Source organism: Ooceraea biroi, chromosome 9 (assembly GCF_003672135.1).
Source record: "Ooceraea biroi isolate clonal line C1 chromosome 9, Obir_v5.4, whole genome shotgun sequence".
Classification (NCBI taxonomy): Eukaryota; Metazoa; Arthropoda; class Insecta; order Hymenoptera; family Formicidae; genus Ooceraea; species Ooceraea biroi.
The window spans coordinates 11,124,730-11,147,424 of NC_039514.1; the positions used below are offsets into that span (position 1 = coordinate 11,124,730).

Consider the following 22,695-nt stretch of genomic DNA (forward strand, 5'->3'; position numbering starts at 1 on the left):
GGTCGGATCACGTGGTGCCGAGTCACGTGGCGCTTACGCGTGCGCCGCGCGAGGGCGCTCCGCGAGCGAGCACGACGGGCGACGGGGGACTTGGCGGCATAGATGCCAGAAACGAGATGTAGCAGCGTGCGGTAGCATTGGGTGGGGATGGTCGCTCGACGCACCGACGTCACACATAGCCGCACGTTATCCGCGTGTGATGTCAGTGCGTCGCGCGGCCATCCCCACCCAATGCTACCACATCGCATTCCTGGCATCTATGCCTCGCGACGGTTCGTTGTGTTCCGCAAATATGCGTGTTATTGTCATCGGTCAGGGGCTTGACGCGACATCCGCGACAACGATGATAATAACGATTTGAGGAGATGCGGCGGTTATCGGGAACATAGCGCGCGTCGCGGGCTTCACGAGCAACCGACAAGTACACGCGCGTGATCCGCGAGTACAGTGACCCAGTTTCGATAAAGGAAGATTCCTCTTTCTCGCCGATACGACCCTTCCAGCGAACACCAGTGTTCAGAGTGCGTGGCCTCCGAGGCGGACGATGACAATATCGCGCGAGGTGTGAAATTCACGAGCGATTCGTGTAAACTTGAGAGAACGAAGGTTGCCTCGTGCGTCTTTCCTTTTCGCAACAATGTAGATTCCCCGACTTTAGGATACCACGGGCAATTTATCAGGATTAGGTTAGGTCGACGTAACGGGCTGATCCTTGCGGCGTGAGTAACCCAAAGGCTCGAAGTGATTGAATTCGACTGCCGCGGCGTACACGCTTGAGCTCAACAGGCGAGTCCGACGTGGTTACGGAACGTGGTGAATCATACGTGAATGCTATCGCCGCTGCTGGCTTTCTCATTGTGTGTTTCGTCCCACAGATCAGACCAAGCGAGCAAAATGAGATATATCTGCCCAAGTATTCGTGCAGGAACGTCGAAAGGACACGATTGCACAATTGTGCACATTGTACATCGTCAGCAGTCTGCAACCGGAATCTGTATGCTTATGTATGGCAGTACGTGAGAGGAATTTTACTTTTGAGCAAGATGCCACACGTCACGCGAAAATGGGAGCTGTTCCCAGGAAGAAATCGCTTTTGTTGCGATGGCAGAGTGATGATGGCACCGCAAACTGGAGTATTCTATGTCACTGTGTGCCTCATCGTCGGAACGAGTGGATTATTCTTTGGTTTTGAGTAAGTGTCGTTGTTCCATGTATGCAGTGCGTTACATTGTATTTGATCTTGAAAGGGCAATTAGACAAAATTGATTAGACAAAATTGCCCTGTAACAGCTCCGCAACACTTCCATACTGGCCTAAGATACTTTGGGCAAATTGCATATCTTGAAATAGTTTCATGGAGCTAATCTAGCTGAAAGAAGGCTGGTTGTTTTTAGCATTAACAAAATGAAATCTCTGAATAGTTGTTTTCTTCTTTTTTAGTTGTCCGTACTTGGCACTACACGTAACACCAGCAATACCAGTAATAGGAGCTTTGTTATTTATATTTGTAATGTCTGCCTTGTTCCGTACGAGCTTCAGTGATCCTGGAGTAATTCCAAGAGCGACACCCGATGAGGCAGCTTACATCGAAAAGCAAATCGGTATACACACAATCGTAGCATTTCTAAATGTAGCAGTCGCAAATTGTTTTATATACTTACTTTAGAAAGCTAACAAAAATTGTATAAAAAACTATTTCTCATAAATTAAAAATGTCAAATTGAAATATTTTTCATGACCCGACGACAGAGGTACCAAACAATGGTAACTCTAAGACATATAGACCCCCTCCTAGAACGAAAGAAGTCTTGATTAGAGGACAACCAGTAAAGCTGAAATATTGCTTTACATGCAAAATATTTAGACCACCGAGAGCCTCACATTGTAGCCTGTGTGACAACTGTGTAGGTATGTGTATCTGTTATTTCATTGAGAAGGTAGTATTACTTCAAAAATTTGTGACATATTTCTTCTCTTTCTCTCTCTGTTTTTTAATCTCAGATACGTATCAGGACTAATCTTGCACAACTTGATATTAATTTAATCAGAAGTGATTTTAAAGATAACCGCATTCTTACATTCTTGCAGAGAGATTTGATCATCATTGTCCATGGGTCGGCAATTGCGTGGGCAGAAGAAATTATAGATATTTCTATGCTTTTATAGTATCCTTGGCATTTCTCTGCGTTTTTATATTTATATGCGCAGTTACACATTTAATCATGCGTAAGTGTCTCCGCATTTGAATTTGCAAATGAGTAGACACAATAATAATTTTAGAAAAAAATGTACAATTAACGTTATGCATTTATATTTATTTATCGCTTATTGTGATTGCAGTTACAAAAGATAGCAAGCCATTTTTAGAAGCAGTAAAATTATCTCCAAGCAGTGTTATCGTGGGAGTCGTGTGTTTCTTTTCCGTTTGGAGCATCCTAGGTCTCGCTGGTTTTCACACATATTTAACTAGCAGTAATCAAACAACTAACGAAGATGTGAGTAGCTTTGTTTGTAACCTGCATTAGCAAATATCAATACTGATTGTAATTGGCAACTTTTTTTTTACTCGCTGTTGCAACGTTGTAGATTAAGGGATCATTCACGAATAGAAGAGGGCAAGATAATTTTAATCCCTACAGTCAAGGAAATATCTGTGGAAATTTTTTTTACGTATTATGTGGACCAGCTCCACCTAGTTTAATTGGTAAGGATTTTTTAAACATGAAATATGTAAAATTAATCTATAAATCTTGTAATCAGAAGAAGTAAGAGAGAGGGAGCTAGCTTTACTTAGTATTAACATATTGAATTTAAATTTTCGAATCGTGCCTTTCCAGATCGAAGGGGAATAGTTACGCTGGAATATCGTGCGGAACACGAACGCGTTGGTGATGAAAACGTGATTACTAGTAATAAGACGTATGGTACTGCCAAAATCGTGCAGCCCCAGGTAATTATATAAAGATTATAATATATTTATCGCATTTTGTTAACAAGATCTAATAGATTTATGTATTTCTTTTTCGTTTGTTGTAATAGTCGAACGGTACGACGGTTCAAACAAGCCCTAGCACGGATCTCACAGGCTCAATGAACAATCTGATCACTGGCCAACACTCCCCAAGAATAGAGTCGATAAACGGTGAGTTGGCTCTCTTAAGACATTCTACGCGTTGCCCCGAAGAACTACCGAAATATACGCGCCAATACATAAACGATACTTACGTGCCGCCGTATCCGGCGCAGCATTGCTCCCAAGAGCCCGCAAAGCATATTAAGTATACCGAGGTAGATCGGCTGAATCCAGACTTTCAGAAGTATCCGTGTAGATGCGAGGAGGGCTTGCACAAGTATCCGCATAGGTGTAGGGAGGAATATCACAGGTGCTCGGATAACAATCTTATGTACGATCCGTGCGTCGGGGATCAGAAATATGGCATCGATCTCCAGAAGTATCCGCAGAGGTACTCGGAGGATCCACTGCGTTACAAGATAAGCGAAAAGAACGGTTACACCGATCTCCAAAAGTTTCCCCAATGTTACTCCGAGGATCCACTGCGGCTCTCGCAGTCGCACATGCTGAAATATAACAATCTGAGGTGCGCCGACCACAGTTTAAAGTATCCGATATCGAAGAACATTCTGCCGGCGCGTATTTTAGGCACCGGTGGCATACCGATCATCGGACAGACCGCGATCGGTCTCGTAGTCAACAGATTCGGATCAGGGCCGCTGACTAATAACTTCTCGTATGCGGAGAACTCGTTGTGCCCGAGTGACAGCACGGAGGAGGACCTCCTGAATCGACGTTTCATTATGAGTTCATTGAGCGATAACGAGGACATTTAACGTCTAATATTATAAATAACGTCTAACAATTCGATCATATAATAGGTGATGGAGAGAACGCCAATAACATAATAATTGTAATTACTACACTCTTACCAAAGAAATTGTGAACTCATAACATTAGAAAGCTTTAAAGATTAGATCGTTACTCCTATTCTGGAAGATCTTTCACGCTAAAAAAAAGAGCGCACTGATTTGTATACATAAATGGTTATACGATTGTTCTTGATTCCTTTAATTAGGAGTTACAAACAAAAAATTATATATACAAACGCCAAGAAGTTGAATTTGACTGTTGCAAAAAGAGATCTATTTATTTTTTGAAGCTACCGTTTTGCATTATGCATAGATCTTTATTTTAAAAGTTATATCTATATTATATATGGTTATGGTTATGGTGGTATATAAGTGAGTTATAAGAGATATACCAATATGAGACATATACTAATTACGTTTACTTCATTCTGAATAATATATATTTGTTATATATTGCTTAGTATGTTACAGAAGATAGATTCTATTGAATTTGTAAATTATTTCCTTATTCGAAGTACTTTTGGTTTAAAAATTATTTCGTATCTTTTCATATAAATCTTATCAATTACATAATTATCATTGTTGCTATTACAAAGATGTGTTAAAGTCTATAATATGCAAAGAAATATTTCCAACATATTTTTTAATGATATTATTGCAAGTAAGTTGTTTTTTTAGATATAAATATATTTCTATGCTATATTTATCTAAGTTTTGTAGTAATTAGTAAGACTTGAAGATAATTCAATAAAACATATTTCTTTGTTGTTTAAAATTACGTCCTGATATCGAGGGCTCAGAGCGTACTACTTGGTAAGTTAAATTTATACATTCTGATCACATCATTGAGTGTTTTAATATGATTTATCTTTATCAACATTAATAAATTATATGCACAAGTGCCTGTGATGCGTATTTTGTTTACATTTTTATAAAACTAATATTGGAACATGTTAATCACAGGGTTTATAGCTTGTGACTAATTCATTAATTTACAATTTGATTTTTAATTGTAATTTTATATGGGTAGAGAATAAGATGTAATATGCAAATTAGTTTATATAAAGCTATGTACACAGAGATGCACGGAGCTTTTTATTTTATGTAAAAAATTCAGACATAGAGATATCAAATTTCATCGAGTGTACTAAAAGATATAGAATGTTTTATTTCTTTTTATCTTATCATGTATATTATAAGGGGAAATAGTAAAAACTTTTTTTTTAAATGGCACGTTTAATGTATAATGTTAATCTTACAAAGAATATGTGAATTAAGACTATATTGATAATTATAGTACATTATCGTACGGGCACTCGGGGAAAAAATTTTGGTAAAACATGTATCGTTACTGCTGTGATATTTTGTGTGTAAGAAACCAGGCTCAATACTGCACCTCCCTCATAATGATTGTACAATAGAGTTTTCTTCTTTTTCAATACTAAAGAAATTTTATAACAGCTTATTTTTCACAACAGCAATTATTTATATTTTAATGTTGGTACGTGCACCTTGTACAAGTCGTCTACGTGTATATGCAGACATATTATACGTAGAGATATGTTTATCTGAGATTACGAATTTTGCTTCTAGGTAGTACCACGAACAGTATAAGTCAACTTGTTACCAACGAAATACCGCTCGCGTCCCTCAATATAGCACCACTTGACATCGACGAGATCGCACCGCTGCCTCCTCGTCAGAGCGCCGTGGTCTCTTCCGCTTTGGACACATCTTCCATACCGGCGGTAACCGTAACAACCCCTCTGTCTGCGTCTAGACTTAGATTGTTGCAAGACACGACTATGATAGAGTCCGCCTTAGATTTGGACTCGCTGGAAGACGCGAGTGTCGGTAGGGGAAGCCAGTCAGGCCTGATAAAGATGGGTGTGGTATAAAATTCAGATACGAAGCGTGTCTACAAAAATATAGAGATTAAGCGAGCGACGGATTTCTGTTCTGATGAATAGTGCAGTTTCAATATTGAATCAAAGCGCGAAACGTTTGCCTGAATCCGTTCACAGCTTCGTTGAGTATGCACGTTCGTGATAATTACGTGCAGATATTTTGTTTTTGCTGATATTGTTGACTGCACGAGATAAACGTTTACGTCATATTGATTTTTCGAAAGAAAAATTTATTTTGACAGATTTGTAGCAGATTTATCTGCGTAATAAATTGCATAATACTAAAGAGTAACCGTAGTTTCTTACAACTGCACTATTTATTATATCATTTCAGTTATAGTAAAACGTCAGTTGTAGAGATATATGTGGTTTCCTTCACAGTATTTCTTATACTATTAAATATAGAATTGCCTCTCTATATAGGTCACAAAGTTATCAGAAGGACTTTAGAAGAGATATTATGTTAATTAATTTATTATACATACACATCAGAATAATTAATATGACTTTACAAAAAGTGCTTCGTCAGAAAAAGGCATGTAAACGTATGTGAAAGAAAATACTACGCTTAATTCCACTTAATGAAATTTGAAGTTGGATTATATGCACGTGGAAAAAATTTATTTTTTCGCGTTTTACGACATCTATCTACGAAAAATGTACATGTTTTGCATTATTTCACTTACGTATAGCGTTATCGGAATTGATGATTTTATTGCAATAGATGTGAGAAGTAGGTAGCTACGTGTATATAAATTATATTTTTAACATCTATTTCCGATTGCACTAAAGAGAATGGATTATAAATAGTGGAGAATAGGTTAATAGTTCTGAAAAAGAAAGCAAAAAGAGATAGATAGGGAGGAGAGAGATTTCGGTGATATTTATTACAGAAAAACGTAAAACTTATATTTTTTCTGCTGTTTTTCCGACATTTCTTAGAAATATTCCTCTTTTTGACAGAATTCGTCGTCATGTACAGTGTAAAGTTTTGTAAATAAAATTTTCATACACGTTAGCATAGTTTTACAAATATTTACAAAATTTATTAAAGCAATGCAGTCGATAGCAAGCATTTAAATATTAGGATTACCACTGCCTGATTTATTAAACAAATTTTGTATCAAAATTGCATGTTATTACCTAATTTGGCATTATCATGCGATAGATATTTTTCATATGAGTAATATAGAAGAACACATATTAACAATAGCAGTTGTCATGCTAATGACGTAAGAATTGCCATTATAAAGACTAATTACGCTATTCTTTTGTATATAAGATTATGTATATGATACTGTACATGTATATATTATGTAGCAATTATAATAAAATTCGCATATATATAAAATAAGTTGGAATTACTCCTTTATTATTTTATTTATTATTTCAACAAAAATTATATAATCTGATATAATTTTTTTGAACGATATAAAATTTATTTTCTCACAAGCGGAAACTGCGTTCAACTGTATGCTACACGTTAACTTTCCTTTATGATGTATATTAAATCATCAAACAGTTTTACATAAAAAATTTACAGGTGACATGATCTCAAAATGTGTCGTATTATTATTATTATTTAAAACTGAACGTTGCGTACTGTATAATATACAAGTTCTACATCCCGCATACACACATATTATAAATAAAACGAATGTACATGTTAAACCATAAGCTGGTGCGCCAGAACAGCTACTAGCAATACAAGAAGTGCGACGCTTAAACCAGTGAGATAAATAGCCACGTGATGACTTCTGGTTGCATCCGTGGGATTATCCGAAGATTTCGTATTAATATCTCTTTGACCATAAAATTCCGTGGGATCTGCATTACAAATTTTGCTGGTAACGATACACGTGGATTCAGATTACTCCAACAGAACTCGGTTTCACTTACCAGCTTGCAGCTCGACTTCTTTCTGAACTTGGCTCTCTTGCACTTCGAGATCTAAGAGTTCTTGTAGTGACAGCAGTGCTTCTTGCGGCCCTTCGCCAGGAAACAGATAGTCCGACAGTGTGATCTTGTTTCCCGGTAATGCTATCAACACTCTTCTCGGTGGCTCGTGCAACGTGATATTTTCTGAAGGGAAATTATAGATGCAAATAAAATAGAATATAAATATACAAAAAATCAGATAAATATGTGTAACTTACCCTCGGGAGAGCCATTCTCTTCCTCTATCAGACTGTCCCAGTGCATTTCCAATCTACTTGCCAGAGATCTCACTATATCCTGTCTCACAGCCATATTGGCTTCAGCGATACTGGCTTTCTGATGTACGAACGTTCTGCTGACCAACTGTCCGACCAGTCGTATCGATGCGCCGCATGACGTTACTTTTATGTCCGTATCAGCATCATTTCGTGACTAGTGACGTAACGATTTTTTTGCTTTTGGCAAATTAATTCTATGGACATTTTCATCTAAGCAAAGTGCGTTCATACTTACACATGGAATGTACAAGCTAAACTGAAATGAGCTACTGTCATCGTTCTTCTTATCTTTACGCTCCTTGCTGTCTTTCTTTTTCTTGCCAAGGATTTCCAAGGCTTCATCCGGCGCCCTGACAACCCCCTCGATAACGACGAACGAGGAATCGATTAAATCTGCCACGCTTGTCAAGATATTCTGTGAGATTTATGTTTTTATTTTTATGTTTAGTTCATGCAGCATTATAAAAATGACGAATTGTTTATCTGTCATAATACCTGTAATTGCTTCTTGAGAGTTTCATGATCCTTGTCCGCCGCAATAAGATACAATCTATCGAAGTCTACTAGGCCTTCAAGTTGATGCCATTTTGTCGCCTTCTCTTGGAATTTCCAATCGGCCGGCTTTAAAACGCCGTCCTTAACAACGTCTACCGACTTGCAGACGTATCTGAAGATAAACAATTCTAATTACTAAGCAGTTAAATTATAATGCAAAATTTAAGTCCTCTTCGAGACCACATACCTTTGTGAGATGCTATTGAAACTCAGTATAAGCTTCTCATCCTGATTAATTCCGCAAAGGTGCTTATTATTCCATGACAGAGTTTTGTGAATCGCACCAAGGACTGATTTGAGCTTCTGCATGTTATTGGTACTATCTAGAGCATCCTCAGGTCCAACAATGAACACGCCAAGCACCCACATTCCACCAGGCAGCATTTTTGTTACCTGGGAATAAAATATAATACTTGATAAAACACTAACAGCAGCTCCTACATGTCACTAGACATGCTTATTATTAAGTTTCATCTCAATAGTTGACTGTATCATCAACGGACATGTTTAGCATGGTCAGCTACCCAGCTCACAGGTATGTCCTTGACAGATTTGATATAAATATTTGCTGTATCTTGTTCAGCAGGTATGGCTGTGGAGCTGATCGTTAATGTTTCCTCCACAACATTTTTGGTAAAGGGAGGCGGTGTTTTCGCTAAGTGCACTATGTAATCTTTTTGTCCAGTGCTCTGCAATGTTAAATAAATGAAAGTAATGCATCGGCAGGTATCATGCATGATTCGCTATCAAACTTAATTTCCTGCGTTAGTTATAAATTCCCAATCCTCATTTTCGAATAAAGTGACTCAATGGAAAGATTACGAATTGCGTGAGATTTTATATTTTTCGCTCACTCGTTGCATATGTTAAGACCGAGAAAGAATCAACGCGCGATTGATACGAAAAACCAAAAAAAAGTGTGGAAATTAAATACCTGGCCCAAAATCAATCCTATTACGTATCCATCCGACTTCGTCAGAGATGTTAAGTACGCGCGAAGATGCTCCTCGGCGTAGATTGTCCGTCCCATTTTCTTTGCCTGATCTCTTCGCAGCTCCCCTTGACAGATCCGCGACAATTTGCGCGCGGTCACCAGCAGCCACCCGTCAATCTGATGTCGCTGAGCAGGTACGAGGTTATGTCGCCGATAATGCAGGCATCGACATACGATAAAACAGATGACTTCCTTCACTACGCCTTCGCTTACTTTCACTGTTGGTAGTGGAGCCTTTTTAGGTTCACACATAGCCAAGACACGAACACGCGAAGAATCTTGTCGAGAGACGAATCTCTCGGTCTGCGATTTGCTACGTCTTGCGCTCGTCGTAATTACGAGAATTGTCATAAAGTGGACGTGCGTCAACTATCGTTCACTACTAGCACATTACTATCAACCGGATAGAGTGAACGCGATGAAGGTCACGATAAGGCTGATAAGTGGTATGCAAGCATAGTACGTCGTATATTTGCTTGCTATTATTACGAGCAGTATTGTGCATGCACAATGAGGAATATATGTTACTTTAAATGAGCGGACGATTAAAAGAGCCGAAATATCATTTGCCGTAACTACAACGCGATACTACATGTAACGTTCTAAAATGGTGAATATTGTTTATAAACCAGCAGCGAACAATGTACGGTGCCTTTATTCTCCTGAGCATCCTGGCTATACGGATAAATGGATTTACTTTGGATGACGTGCAGTGCAATGTGAGTTGTATTACGTATTTATTTATCTTGAAAAGTAAACGATACACGTAATACTATAATGGCAATAGATAAGCACTTTTCAGTGTCAGTAAAAAATACCAAAAGGTCAGTGAAGCATTTGCTGTCGCAGAGTCTGATTAAAGAGACTATGGTGCAAACATATTTTAGAATTGTGGAAAGTTTATCCGAGAAATGAGCGATTATTGTTGTCGAAAATTTTGTTGAATGTCTACCATTTTAAATGCAATAACTTAAATGAATTGTAATCGCTTTTATAGTCTTATGTAGTTCATGTGACAGCAGGATTAAATATATATAAAGCTATTAGGCATAATATTTAGTTTTCTTGATTCATATTTACTCTTACCTTGTTTTTCAGTATGTTTTTAAACAAAAATGCCATGCAGATATAAATAATTATAATATAGTGCAATACAATTCTTCAGTTATAAATTATTGTACCACCGAGGATGTTCCTAATGAAATCGACTTTACCATAATAGAAGATGAAAATGATGGATGTGAGTCAATTTGCATAACACTTGGCACTTTATTGAATTGGATAAATAATTTACAAAAGCAACTATAATCTGACTGTATCAGACAATCTAACAGTAATCATTAATTTTCTTATTACCCAAGATTTGAAAGTCGAATTCACTCCTCCTAAAAGAGAATGCAGATATGGGGTAGCATTATTGGTCAATCCTTCTATTAAGGATGAAAGAGAATGCAGAGAGTACAAGTTTGAAAAAGCTAATAATATTAATTCGACAGTACATACTACAGAGAAGACTCTGTGTGTTCTTACAAATAATCAACTTATAAGATACAATGATAATTCAACAGTATCTTTATGTAAGGTAATAAACAATTTTAACACTATATTTATGTGTGTATACAGTTAGCATATCTTTGATACATTGGAGATAGGTTTATTTAAAAATTATGGTTACTGTTTCAGGATAATATTGAACAATGGTACCAATATATCTTTACTGGATGCTATGCACTTCGATTTCACGTTGGTAGGCAGAACTACCTAATAAGAGGCCATACACTTTTAAATACCATTTATTGTCCTAAGCAAGTTATGGAACCACAATTTATCTGTAAATATAACACACATTCATATCCTGATGAAAGGTAATTACCTATTATATAAATTTACTATTCCTATTCTTTTACAACATACAAATTTTCAAATATTTTAGATAATAGTATTTTTCAAATAATAGTATATTCATAACATACATATTTATTTAATACTTTCCCTCAGTATTTGTTAGTATTCGGCCTAGTGAACGGTATCTATGATGCGGTATCTATCCAGAAGTCATGACTATTGATTGAATTTGTCAATGTTTTTGGACATTGTTCTCGAAATTGTCGAAATTTTACCAATTTTTCCAGATCTACAGTAAAAGTGTAAAATAACTTGAAGCTATAAAAATTAAAATAGAACGTTTATGCTTACAGACATGAACTAACAAACTTTACATTAAATACTTCGCTTCCATCAGATACAGGATTATTGCTTAAAGTAGCATTAATATCAGAACATAATAGGAGCTTGGAAAATCCTTGTGTCTGGAAAAGTGACGATGAAAAATCACCAATATACACACGGACAGTTAATCTGGTAATAATTGAATAATTAAAATTTTCCATTCTCTATTTAGTAGATATTTGCTGATATTTATAATTAATCTTTATCCTTACAGGTGAAGAAAAAGGATCGTAATTGCACTGTAAAATGGGTAAATATTTCTTTAGATTCATTTTAACAAATTGTTTTAAAGCCGTTGAAGTTTATAGGTGTCCCAGTTATTTTTACGTGTATGCTTGCCCGTAAAATTATATTCAAAAACACAGAATTTTAATCAAACAGGTGCAGACAGCACGCGGAGAACATGTAAAGACTGTGCAATGTAATTTTCAAGTACAAACTGTGCAAGGTGCGGATTATTGTTTCGTGTTCCGCGTGATCGACGATCGATGTCACATGAATACGTTCTGGACGCCACCCAATATAAATGGGATGATGCCATGTACATGGATAAAGCGTAAGTGTCCAAGATGAAACATGCGCAACATTACTTGAGCGTACCTACGTTATAAATTATGTTCGCAGGTTGTGCGAGAGCCTTCGAAAATGCGACACGTGTCGAGAACACTAACACGATAAGTTCAGACAGATTGTTGAGCGCGAACTCGTACCTGTTGTTGCCGATCATTGCCGTCGTCTTACTCGTGTCGACGATAGTCGGGACACTGTGCTTCCTGCACTACTTACGCATCCGTAAAGAAGAGATGAACCTGTATGTGAATCCGCAGCATGACGACTTCATGAATCCTGCTTGTCTCAAGCCCGCCGATTTCATCGTCGGCAACAACGGCAGCGAGAAGAGGATCTATCACGATAATTTCACGTGCGACGATATCATCCTTCTGTACACGAAAACTTCAACGTCTTTCGCGGCACTGATGAAAGATTTTCGCGAGACGCTTGCCAAGATTTGTTCCTGCTACGTAGGTTTTGCCTTGTACACTGGTAACTGCATTTTCAGTACAATAACGCGCACATTTTAAATCAAATCTTTTATCTTCCTTAAAGGTACACGACTGGCACGACGGAGCTGAATGGAACGACGTGGCCAAAGTTGGCGCCGTTTTATGGTTCACCGAATTGCTAAACTGCGGATGCCGCGTCGTTTGGATAGACACACCAGCCACGAGATCCGTCGTTACGTCAAACCCGAGGGAGAACGACTCGGATTTAAAGAAGCTTAATAAATATTACGAAATTGGGGATTTTCGCGATGTGGCGCTCCCCGTTGTACTAGACTTGGCGAAACGTAACACGAAGGATGCTGTACGCCAATATCGCAGACATTTCATTGTAAGGTAGTGTCCATGGTTATTTTGCTAGTACCATTTTTTTTATGCCACGACACACACGTGCTTAACTGTCCGTTATTTGTTTTAGGTTTGAAGGATTGGAGAGCACGGCGAATATGCACGATCCATTCCTAGATCTCTCCCCTCATGCGCGATATCGCATGCCGCAGCACCTTGCGCAACTGTGCTCGGACATGTAAGTGTACCGCTGGATATTTAATGTCTGCTTAATGCCGTGTTTCGCAAGTTGATTGTCTTATTGAATAATTTTAGATCGCTGATAAAACCGATGGTTTCAAGATGCCAGATGAAGGCGGAGGAAGACCTGTTGCAGCAGCGTTTAAAATTGATGAAGATGGTGGAATCGATGATGTGAGAGATAATCAGATCAGATCAGATCAGATGATCTCAATTATTAAGGTTCAACGTAATGACATTTTTATTCATGTTTTCAGTGCGCGTTGATCGCGCAAGCACGACCTCGTTATTTGTATACTACCATTTTTAATTAAAACTTTGGCAATATTTATGTCTTCCGTCTTGACTTACGTGATTTATGGTGTGATATATACCTGTGAAATAATTTTCCAGTGATATTTTAAAGACAATTATTGCGTCTTACAGTCACAGGGTTAATTAATAAATTAATATTGAATTGATTAACACCAAACAGTTCGTTAATGATTTCACGCATAATGTAAATGGTGCAAGGGGGCGGCAATTCAAAGTTTAAATTTATAATTTATGAATATTATTGAATTTATGCATATTTTTCATATTCATGCAGAGATGTATACTTGATATAAAATATATATTTTTAATAAACGAGAAATGATAAAGTTGCATTTCGACTTTACGTATGTAGTGGCATTCAAGTGGAGCGAAAATGGAAATTTTGCGTGCGAATCACTCGGCTGAACATTATATTTATCGGGAGGAAGGCCATCAGTATAGACACTTTCCCGTTCTATTGTTCTATTTATAAATTTATTTATTACGATACAGAGTAAAGTCAAAAAATTATATGGGAAAAATAGTATGTGAAACACACAAGTAGTATCACGCATCCCAGTATCGGATAAAATCGTGCAACATCTCTCGCGGAACACACACAGATACACACTTTTCAAAGTACTCAGAGATGCATGAAGAGAAAAGGATAAAACGGAAAAGGATGAGCGTTACGCGCTTACGGGATTTAGAACCATATCTCTGAATTACGGTACGGCTGCCTAATGTGTAATAGCGCTACAGAGTTGGTGTAAACTCACGTTACACGTACACACGTATACGCGTATACACGTACACGCATTTATTCATTTATCTTTAGTGGCTCGTATCGCTTTGCATATTTCGATCCACGGATGTCCGTAGGAACTGCAGACGTCACACACGTTACTGATCGAGCTCGAGGATGGTTGTTGCTGACTAGTTTGATGCCCGGGTATACTCGGCGACGAGGAGCCCTTTCCTTTTGATTTGCATGTGGCCGACGAGAAATGATGCGGGAAATCGATCGTAAGAGGCGGGGGGGAGGCAGGCGCGCGGGTCTTGCGCGACGACGGCAACGTGGCCGAGTTGTACGGCAGATTATTCGACGAGGGTGAAGCGGTGGAGGGCGATCGTTCCGACGACGTCGACGATTTCGCTGGCGATCGAATCGAACGGCAGGAGGGTGAAGACAGGCGCATGCACCCCAGAAGGTTGAGTCAATCGTTGACCAGTCCTTGGGAGACGCTCATCAACTGATCTTTCAAGACGCGGAAAGATGGCCGTACCTCCGGACAGTGCGCCCAGCATTTACGCATCACCTGCAATCCACGTTTGTAAGATTTCGTACCAATAGAGGTGGAATAGAAGGTGGAGGATACGATGACTCACCTCGTACACCTCCTTAAAGCAAGCTTTGGGTCGCTCCAGTATGATCCCCCGTTGTACCCGCTCGACAACTTCGGTATTCTTCAGGCGGCCGTAAGGCATCTTGCCACATGTGAACACCTCCCACATAAGTACTCCGTACGCCCACACGTCTGATTTCGAACTGAAACGCGTGTAGTTCAGCACTTCCGGCGGCGCCCACTTAATGGGAAATTTGGTGCCTCCACTGCTGGTGTACTGGTCATCGAGAACGTACCTGGAAATTTCACGATATGTTCATTTCCGTCAGAGTTTTTGTTCGATGAAGCGCAGGATGATAAGGGGCACTTACCTAGCTAAGCCAAAGTCTGCGACTTTTATTATGTTTTCCGATCCCACTAAGCAGTTACGTGCAGCAAGATCTCGGTGTATGTAGTTATGCCTCTCTAAATACGCCATTCCTTTGCAAACCTAGTGGCAAACACGAAGAATCAAAAAGATGTATTGCTATCGCATTATTATTTAAAATTATGATAACGTGTATAACATGTATTCAACGAAATCTGCGTTTACCTGTATACACATGTCTAACAAGAGGCCAACATTTGCGCCTAATGAGGTTTCGTGCCGGCGGAGGTAGTTGAGGAGAGATCCATGTCGCATGTATTCGGTGACAATGTATATCGGTCTATCTTTACTGCAGACGCCATACAGTTGAACTAAGTTTTGATGTTGTAGTTTCCTAAGTACGACAGAGTGAGTTAGTATTATTATAAGATAACGAGCGAATGTTTTATTTTATAAAATAAGATTATAAGAAATCTCAATTACAGTTTCTAATTGAGCTAAAAGACCTCCGCTCGAACGCACAATTACAACAGTATTATTACAATGAGCGAATGTTTTATTTTTTATTTTATAAAATAAAGTTATAATAAGAAATCTCAATCAGAGTTTCTAATTGAATGAGTTAAAAGGCTTCCGCTCGAACGCACAATTATTCGCTAAATATTTCAATGTAACATCGAGGAAAGTAATTCGAAACTTACGTCATTACTTTAGCTTCTTCTATAAAATCGTCCTCGGACATGGTTCCCTCCTTCATCATCTTCACGGCGACGTCGATGGAGCCGCGCCACTTCCCTTTCCGCACGACTCCAAATTGGCCGGACCCGAGTTCTTCTAGTAAATGCAATTCTGCCGGGTCAATCTCCCACTTGTCTGTAAAAAGGCCAGCCTTCGTTAAGCAATATTGAACAGCCAAAGGAAAAGGAGAGAAAGAGGAAGAAGAAAGATCTCTCTTTATACCTAATTTTATACCTAATTATATATATAATATAATTATATTTAGATTAAGAGAGAAAGATAAAGAACTTTATACGAACCGTGACTGAGGCCGGCAGTTGGTGGAACAGGACGGTCGCAGGGGCTGGTCTTCAATCGGCTGGCCAGACCACCACTGTTGTGTCTATGGTAATTAACCAGATCTGGAATGGAGCCGCAGCAGTGTTTCTCTGACAAATAAAATTCGCCGCGAGTGTTCTGCTTGATGTGGTAATGTTTCACGTGTGGATGTGGCCTGGATAGTACAATAAAAAATTTAAGATTATCGGAAGAAACCTGAATGGCTACGCTACGCGAAAGCTGCGAAGCCATTTAGCTTGAAAGTAATTAATGGAATTTATTTTTAATTGTCAATACTAATTAATTGATATTTACACTTTCGTGTAAAGGGAGAGTGTGTAGAGCCCTTTGGTCGAAGAATTACGAACAACGAAACAACCCTCCTTATCTTCCTGCTTTAACAACGATTCGGCGCGTTGTCTTGACATATCACCTACGTACCATCTGCAACAGCAAGAAAAATGCTCATTTTTCACTTCTATCGTGTACAAACGCTTTGTGATTAATTAAGTCTTTATAAAGTAAAAACTAGTTTGATGATTTCAAAAAAGTAATGATAATTTGATAAAAAAGTATTGCACTTACTCGTATTTTTGAAGTCCCAGTAATTCCTTCTCTTTCACATAGTTGCTAGGGATGTAGCCGATTGATCTGTAATTAAATGCGTGATTTTGTGTAAATTTGCGTTTCTCGCTAACTCCGCATGTTACGTCCGGTATGCATGCTTTACCGTACGAGTGAACAATCCAGCTATCACGGATAATTGTTACTTAATCACAGGGAAGCGCCACTAAGATTACTGCTTGCGAACTGTACGTTGTAATTGATTATTTTTTATGACTGGTCTGCTCCATGTGTATATACAAGATAAAAATATAATTGAAACGTTAACTTGTTCATCGTAAATTTAACAGTAAGTTGTATAAAACATTGTAATGTTTCTTTTTGTTTTTTACAAGAAATTATACATACCCATTTTCGTCCTTAACTTTCCACCAATGCTCTTGAGAGTCATCCAAGACTTCATATTCTGCACCCTGCATTCGTAAAAATATTTCAATCATTAATAAATATTTAACGATATATACAATAATATAATAAAATATGTACTGTATATTATAATGAATTTACATAATATTATATAATATTTATATTTTCTCTTTACCTTTTCCAGCGATAAATCGCCACCTTCGATGGCTCGAAAAGAATATAGTGCTACTACGATCTTTGCCCGCAGCATTACCTTTTCCTGTGAAATAAAATAAAAAGTTATCAATTCCTGTCAGAAATGAAGCAAAGAATGAAGCAATCTCGGTGTCAATTTCGACAGAATAGAACTTACCTTTGCTTTAGAGGATGGTGTACCAGGTGTACCGCCTGGCATTATCGGAGTCGAGGGCGTTCCTGTAAAAAACACAAACGAGAAAAAATTAATTATCATTGTGACATACAGGTTTATATCAACTATTTAATTTTCGAATGATTTGATAAAAACTAGTAGTGAGTATCGCATATATCGCAGTGTTCAATTGTAAATAATCGCTTGATTCTCTCATCGCCGGCAAAGTAGAGATTTCTGATTTTATCTAATAAATCAGCGAACGGTGATTAAGCACTTGATAAACGCTATTTTGTTAAGCCTGATCGCATCGTTTGATTTCATCGAACGGACCCGATAACGGCATTCCTCTTCGCATTGCTACGATCGACGAGAATTAAACGAAACATCCGGACTGACAGGTGCACACCACGCCGCGGATGACGACACACCAGACTAGTGGACGCAAAGGCGATAACCAGAACAGTCTCCACCCCGTCTAGACAAAATCAATGCGACCTCAAACTCCTCTACATCCCCTCTGCAGCACCGTTTCAGCATTCGCACATGTATGCTCGCTCACATGCATCGCACTGCGTGCGCTGTAGCGTCTTCTCCGCTATCAATAACAACAACGCGTGGATAACGCTTCTAAATCGCGAAATTGCTATGCAGACACAAAATTGATGCGTTCAATTTTCATTTCAGTAAATGACCTGACATTCCACGGACGCACGTTTCCCTAAACGTGACTCTCGCCTCAGGATTCCTGCACCTACTGTGATTTACTTCTCGCGCAGTACCTAGCATTTTTATAATATAATATGGAATATACGATATACATCCTTTCCATTCCTACGCCCTCTTCACTTCATAACTTTTCTTTCCGCCGAGTTCCATTTCCACCGGAGGCAACCCGTGCAATGCAGTAGCGAGATTTCGTCGAAAAGTTTCTTTTGTGAAAGACATCCGGAGTTTCTTCGTTATACGCAAGTGGCTCTCCGTCTTTTAGGGAAAATTTCCGATACAAACGAGAAGCTATGTAACCGGGATGGAATTTAAGAGTGAAAAACTGCCACTGAAAAACTCGCGCGTTAATATTGTATTGAGTTGTAATATATACATATAAGTTATTAAAAATATTAAACAAACGGGACGAATATGTTACAGTCCAATATTACACTCTTCTTTAATTATACTGTCTGTATAATATTAATTCATAAGTAAATTACAGTATAAGCGAAAGAGAGAGATTAAAAAGATTAAATAGAAAAAAAGATTGAATAGAACAAGAGAGAAAGAAATATAGCTTTTACTCCAAATGACAGCTGGACGTGCGACTTCCTCTTTAATGCACATTGTTAATTTCCGCGCAACGATCTCCCCGAGTTTTTCGCGCAATTTTACAGTAGACGGTAAACGTACACGTCGCACAGCGGAGATTCATAGAGAAGCTTTCCGAGGAGTCAGGAGAATCTCGGAAGAGGATATCTCAGTAATGAAAGTCTCCCCGGGACACAAGACCTGCGACATGAAGAGGACAACAAAATTCGCCGAAGGCGACGGGTCTCCCTTTTCGCTGGTGCATCTCCGAAAATATTCCGATTCTTCTTGCGGAAATTCAATAAGTAGTAGGAAAACCTTAGGAAGAGGAGACGCAAGGCAAACGCCGCACCTGAAATAGTGATGTCGGGATATTGAATCCTGGCAATGATTTGAATAGACAAAGCAGTACATATTTTTATTTCTATGTTATAGTTATATAATGTATTAGAATGAGATATATATCAATGTACGCGTACATGTGTATATGCGTGTATTGTGTAGAGGTATCTCGTATACTATAAAGTCATGTATTTAGTATTTTCCATATTTATCAAATTTATTAACTCTATTGAAGTGCTTATATAGGAGAAATCTTATTTTCTTTCATTACGTTACTCTCACTTAATATATTCGTTTTCGGCCTATTCTTGATCGCATTATTAAGTTGAGCATACATCACTTAATATTATAAAAATATAAAAAGACAATACATAATATTAATAATAAAATAGCGTATAATAGTTTAAGTATGACATATAAAAATAATTAAGATTACAATTAAAATGTAGTATACACACAAAAGATATACCAAATTATACGTTAATGTAGCTTACGAATCAGTTAGAACGGATGAGTTAGACCTCGGATTTTTCGGTTTTTAAACGCCAATTTGGTGATGTTGTTATCCTTCAAATTCAGACACGATACTGCCCTGATATCCAAAGCATCACCATCCACTTCATTAATGTTATTATTATGCAGAGAGAGAACATGCAGTCTGTTGAGCCCTTTGAAAGTATCAGAGATGATGTGAGCTAGCTCGTTTCCGTCTAATTTTAGTACTATCAAACTAGATAAGTCCTCGAACGCTCCCGGTTCAATAGCGCTAATCATATTATCTCGAAGATCAAGTATGTCCAGGTTGACCAAACCGCGAAAGTGTTCCCTGGATATTTTCTGCATTTGATTTCCCCTTAAATTCAAGGTTCTCAACTTGCTCAATCCGTGAAAGATCGGCAGTTCTGTCAGTTTATTACCATCCAACTGCAGATGCTCCAGATTGGTTAATTTGGTAAAGGCATCCGACGTGATGCTTGAGATATTGCTAGTGCTGCACAGCAACTGTTGTAGTCCGGGATTCACGCTCGAGAAGGTTTCCGTATCGATCACTTTGAGATCGTTGCCACTCAGATCGAACAGTGTCAAATTCGGCAGGCCGGCAAACGCGTCTCTCGGTATCGAACTGATCCTGTTGCTGGTCAGCGACAATGTCTTTAGATGTTCCAGTTCCGCAAACAGGCGCTCCGACAACCGCACCATGTTGTTGCCCAGATAGAGCTCCTCCAAGTTGGGCAGACCACGGAAGGATCCATTCTTCAGCATGGATATATAGTTACCACTGTCTAAGTACAGACTCTTCAACGATATGTTCTTGAAGGCATCCTCCTGGATGGTTCCGAGGCCTCGACTGAGTGACAGGGAAGAACTGTTGACAGTTTCATTTTGGATATACTTGACGCTGATGAGCTTGAAGTCGAGCTTGGAGTCAAGCTCGGAGTCGAGATCGGAGTCGAGCTCGGGGTCGATCTCGGGGCCGAACAAGTCGTCGAACAAGGAGTCGAACTTGACGTTGTGCTCGGAGTCGAGCTCGCAGTCGAGCGTGGAGTTGAGCTCGGAGTCGAGCTCGGAGTCGAGCTCGGAGTCGAGCTCGGAGTCGTCCTCGGAGTTGTCTTCGGAGTCGAGCTCGGAGTCGAGCGTGGAGTTGAGCTCGGAGTCGAGCTCGGAGTCGAGCGTGGAGTTGAGCTCAGAGTCGAGCATGGAGTCGGGCTCAGAGTTGTTCTGGCAGATAACGAAAGGCGATATTACGACTATCAAGGAAGAACCTGGACACAGCAAATCGTCCGAGTCAGCTATCTGCTCAGATTCATTCTTCGGTGTCGGCAGGGCTCTGGCATTCTTCGAAAGTGCCAGAACAACTTGCAACAACAGGAATAAAATTAAAAATCGCGACATTGCGAAAACCGGCACGGACACACACGCTAACTATGGATGTCACTTCTTTCCTTGCTGACTCGTTTTTCTTTCTCCTCTGAACATCCGTTCTCTCAGAGACGCATACAGTTATTTTACCTTTCCCACCACCTCTTAAATACGAACATCTATTCGTTTTCAACTATTGGATTTTCACTGCGCAGGCGCGGCTTTTTGATTGGGTTTACCTTGAAGCTTATAGGCTTACCTTAGGTTTTACTAGGAAGGCTCATTCAACTGATTTAACTCAAGATGACTTGAATAGAGAAAGAAAAAAATTAAGGACAAGAAAGAATACCTTTCAAATTCGAAGTAACTAGCAGCTCTCTATCCCTCTCTTTGTTTTACTTTTATTCTTATACATAGCATTGTGCATCTTTTAACAGTTATAAATATCTTGACAATAAAAATGCATTTGCTGCGAAATGTTATGACATAATTACGCGAAAAAGGAGAAGAAATAACCTTCAGTTTCTGGAAAGTTTTTAAATATATGGTAAGCTAATGGCAACTGACCACGTAAATCACTGGTGCTATCAACGTTCGACCTGGTGTTCTACCTAGCATGACAGAATGTTTTGTGAGCACCGAGACGCCTGAATTAACGCCTTAATTAGAGTGAACATCGCGCAGCGCGCGATTGAACATCATTAACCGCAGCGCTTACGATCGCGAATCCGCTTTAGCTAACCGCTTACATCGCGGATGGCAGGTTGTTCGCCACTGATTATCTGTAACAGGCAGTAGAAAGTACGTGATAGTCCAGTGAGCACCCAGGACAGTGAGGCGATCGCGAAAAGTGGAGTGAAACGATGGCAAAATACCGTGCGTGTGTTGTAAGGACGCGAACATCCCAGGAGGAGACGGATGATCCGAGTAATTTTATATACCCCGGAAGTAACTTCTTATTTTTTATTACGTATTCCTTATTATGTTTATCCCCTGACGTATATACATATGTTATTAATATTTTATAATTTATATTTAGGGGCGTTTTCCTCCAACTTCCTGCAAAGCAATCTCGTACCCAAGATTTATGCGCCGACCTCGAGACCTCGAAAATTTCGGCAGATTCGGGAGACTTCGCATCGATTTCGAACAAGTTCATCGCGCGCTTTTTCCGAGGCGAATCTCGCACGCGATGACGAATGGCGCGCGGATAATCAAGCGAAATATCGGGCCGAGGGGGCGGACACGTTTGCCATTCCGGTTATGCTGCAAATGAGACAAATATGTACCGCGGCGAGCGATTTTCAAGGCTACGCACATGTCTCTCCTCGTGCTCGAGCGGCGTCGAGAAACTTTCTAAGGTATTGGTGAAAACATCAGAAGAGCGATTCGCCTCTCGCTCGCGGGGTCATCG

The 22,695-nt window shown here is 39.1% G+C and overlaps 4 protein-coding genes across 11 annotated transcripts in view; 2 read left to right on the forward strand and 2 right to left on the reverse strand.

The window, feature by feature from the left end:
- The first annotated feature begins 246 nt into the window (after nucleotides 1-246).
- LOC105281600 (palmitoyltransferase app) lies at nucleotides 247-7,139 on the forward strand. Of its 2 annotated transcripts, XM_011342915.3 has the most exons (10): nucleotides 247-719; nucleotides 876-1,192; nucleotides 1,441-1,601; nucleotides 1,750-1,908; nucleotides 2,089-2,226; nucleotides 2,341-2,495; nucleotides 2,587-2,704; nucleotides 2,838-2,950; nucleotides 3,040-3,820; nucleotides 5,479-7,139. In XM_011342915.3, the coding sequence occupies exons 2-10, from the start codon at nucleotides 1,044-1,046 to the stop codon at nucleotides 5,781-5,783; spliced, it is 2,079 nt and encodes a 692-aa protein (XP_011341217.2). In that variant the 5' UTR covers nucleotides 247-719; nucleotides 876-1,043; the 3' UTR covers nucleotides 5,784-7,139. The 2 variants fall into 2 exon arrangements, with proteins under 2 accessions (XP_011341217.2, XP_026828110.1); XM_026972309.1 differs by lacking the exon at nucleotides 247-719 and having other exon boundaries at nucleotides 1,044-1,192; nucleotides 3,040-3,142.
- Nucleotides 6,879-9,930, reverse strand: LOC105281598 (protein odr-4 homolog). The gene is made up of 8 exons (XM_011342912.3): nucleotides 9,498-9,930; nucleotides 9,067-9,252; nucleotides 8,751-8,956; nucleotides 8,504-8,675; nucleotides 8,244-8,423; nucleotides 7,949-8,162; nucleotides 7,692-7,874; nucleotides 6,879-7,619 (listed from the first exon to the last, which is right to left on the reverse strand). The coding sequence occupies exons 1-8, from the start codon at nucleotides 9,906-9,908 to the stop codon at nucleotides 7,459-7,461; spliced, it is 1,713 nt and encodes a 570-aa protein (XP_011341214.2). The 5' UTR covers nucleotides 9,909-9,930; the 3' UTR covers nucleotides 6,879-7,458.
- LOC105281599 lies at nucleotides 9,865-13,723 on the forward strand. 4 transcript variants are annotated; one of them, XM_011342913.3, is made up of 12 exons: nucleotides 9,865-10,003; nucleotides 10,190-10,276; nucleotides 10,656-10,797; nucleotides 10,919-11,139; nucleotides 11,241-11,422; nucleotides 11,756-11,918; nucleotides 12,001-12,036; nucleotides 12,168-12,342; nucleotides 12,411-12,808; nucleotides 12,894-13,183; nucleotides 13,266-13,373; nucleotides 13,451-13,592. In XM_011342913.3, exons 2-12 carry the CDS (start codon nucleotides 10,199-10,201, stop codon nucleotides 13,551-13,553), a joined length of 1,896 nt encoding a protein of 631 aa, XP_011341215.1. In that variant the 5' UTR covers nucleotides 9,865-10,003; nucleotides 10,190-10,198; the 3' UTR covers nucleotides 13,554-13,592. The 4 variants fall into 4 exon arrangements, with proteins under 4 accessions (XP_011341215.1, XP_011341216.1, XP_026828109.1 ...); XM_011342914.3 differs by having other exon boundaries at nucleotides 9,881-10,016; XM_026972308.1 differs by lacking the exon at nucleotides 9,865-10,003 and having other exon boundaries at nucleotides 10,138-10,276; nucleotides 13,451-13,723.
- Nucleotides 13,724-14,145: 422 nt separating this feature from the next.
- Nucleotides 14,146-22,695, reverse strand: part of LOC105281590 (tyrosine-protein kinase Btk29A) — a 40,029-nt gene continuing 31,479 nt past the window's right edge. For 2 of the 4 annotated variants that reach the window (XM_026972306.1, XM_011342902.3), the window contains 11 exons: nucleotides 17,781-17,842; nucleotides 17,604-17,687; nucleotides 17,411-17,475; nucleotides 17,024-17,089; nucleotides 16,754-16,882; nucleotides 16,420-16,613; nucleotides 16,084-16,255; nucleotides 15,608-15,776; nucleotides 15,387-15,505; nucleotides 15,059-15,311; nucleotides 14,846-14,988 (listed from right to left, as the gene is read on the reverse strand). In XM_026972306.1, the coding sequence (XP_026828107.1) occupies nucleotides 14,887-14,988; nucleotides 15,059-15,311; nucleotides 15,387-15,505; nucleotides 15,608-15,776; nucleotides 16,084-16,255; nucleotides 16,420-16,613; nucleotides 16,754-16,882; nucleotides 17,024-17,089; nucleotides 17,411-17,475; nucleotides 17,604-17,687; nucleotides 17,781-17,842 (1,415 nt within the window). In that variant the 3' untranslated portion in view covers nucleotides 14,846-14,886. Of the gene's footprint in view, nucleotides 14,989-15,058; nucleotides 15,312-15,386; nucleotides 15,506-15,607; nucleotides 15,777-16,083; nucleotides 16,256-16,419; nucleotides 16,614-16,753; nucleotides 16,883-17,023; nucleotides 17,090-17,410; nucleotides 17,476-17,603; nucleotides 17,688-17,780; nucleotides 17,843-18,110; nucleotides 18,251-22,695 lie in introns of those variants that run through there. The other 2 variants (XM_026972307.1, XM_011342900.3) reach the window with 2 other exon arrangements.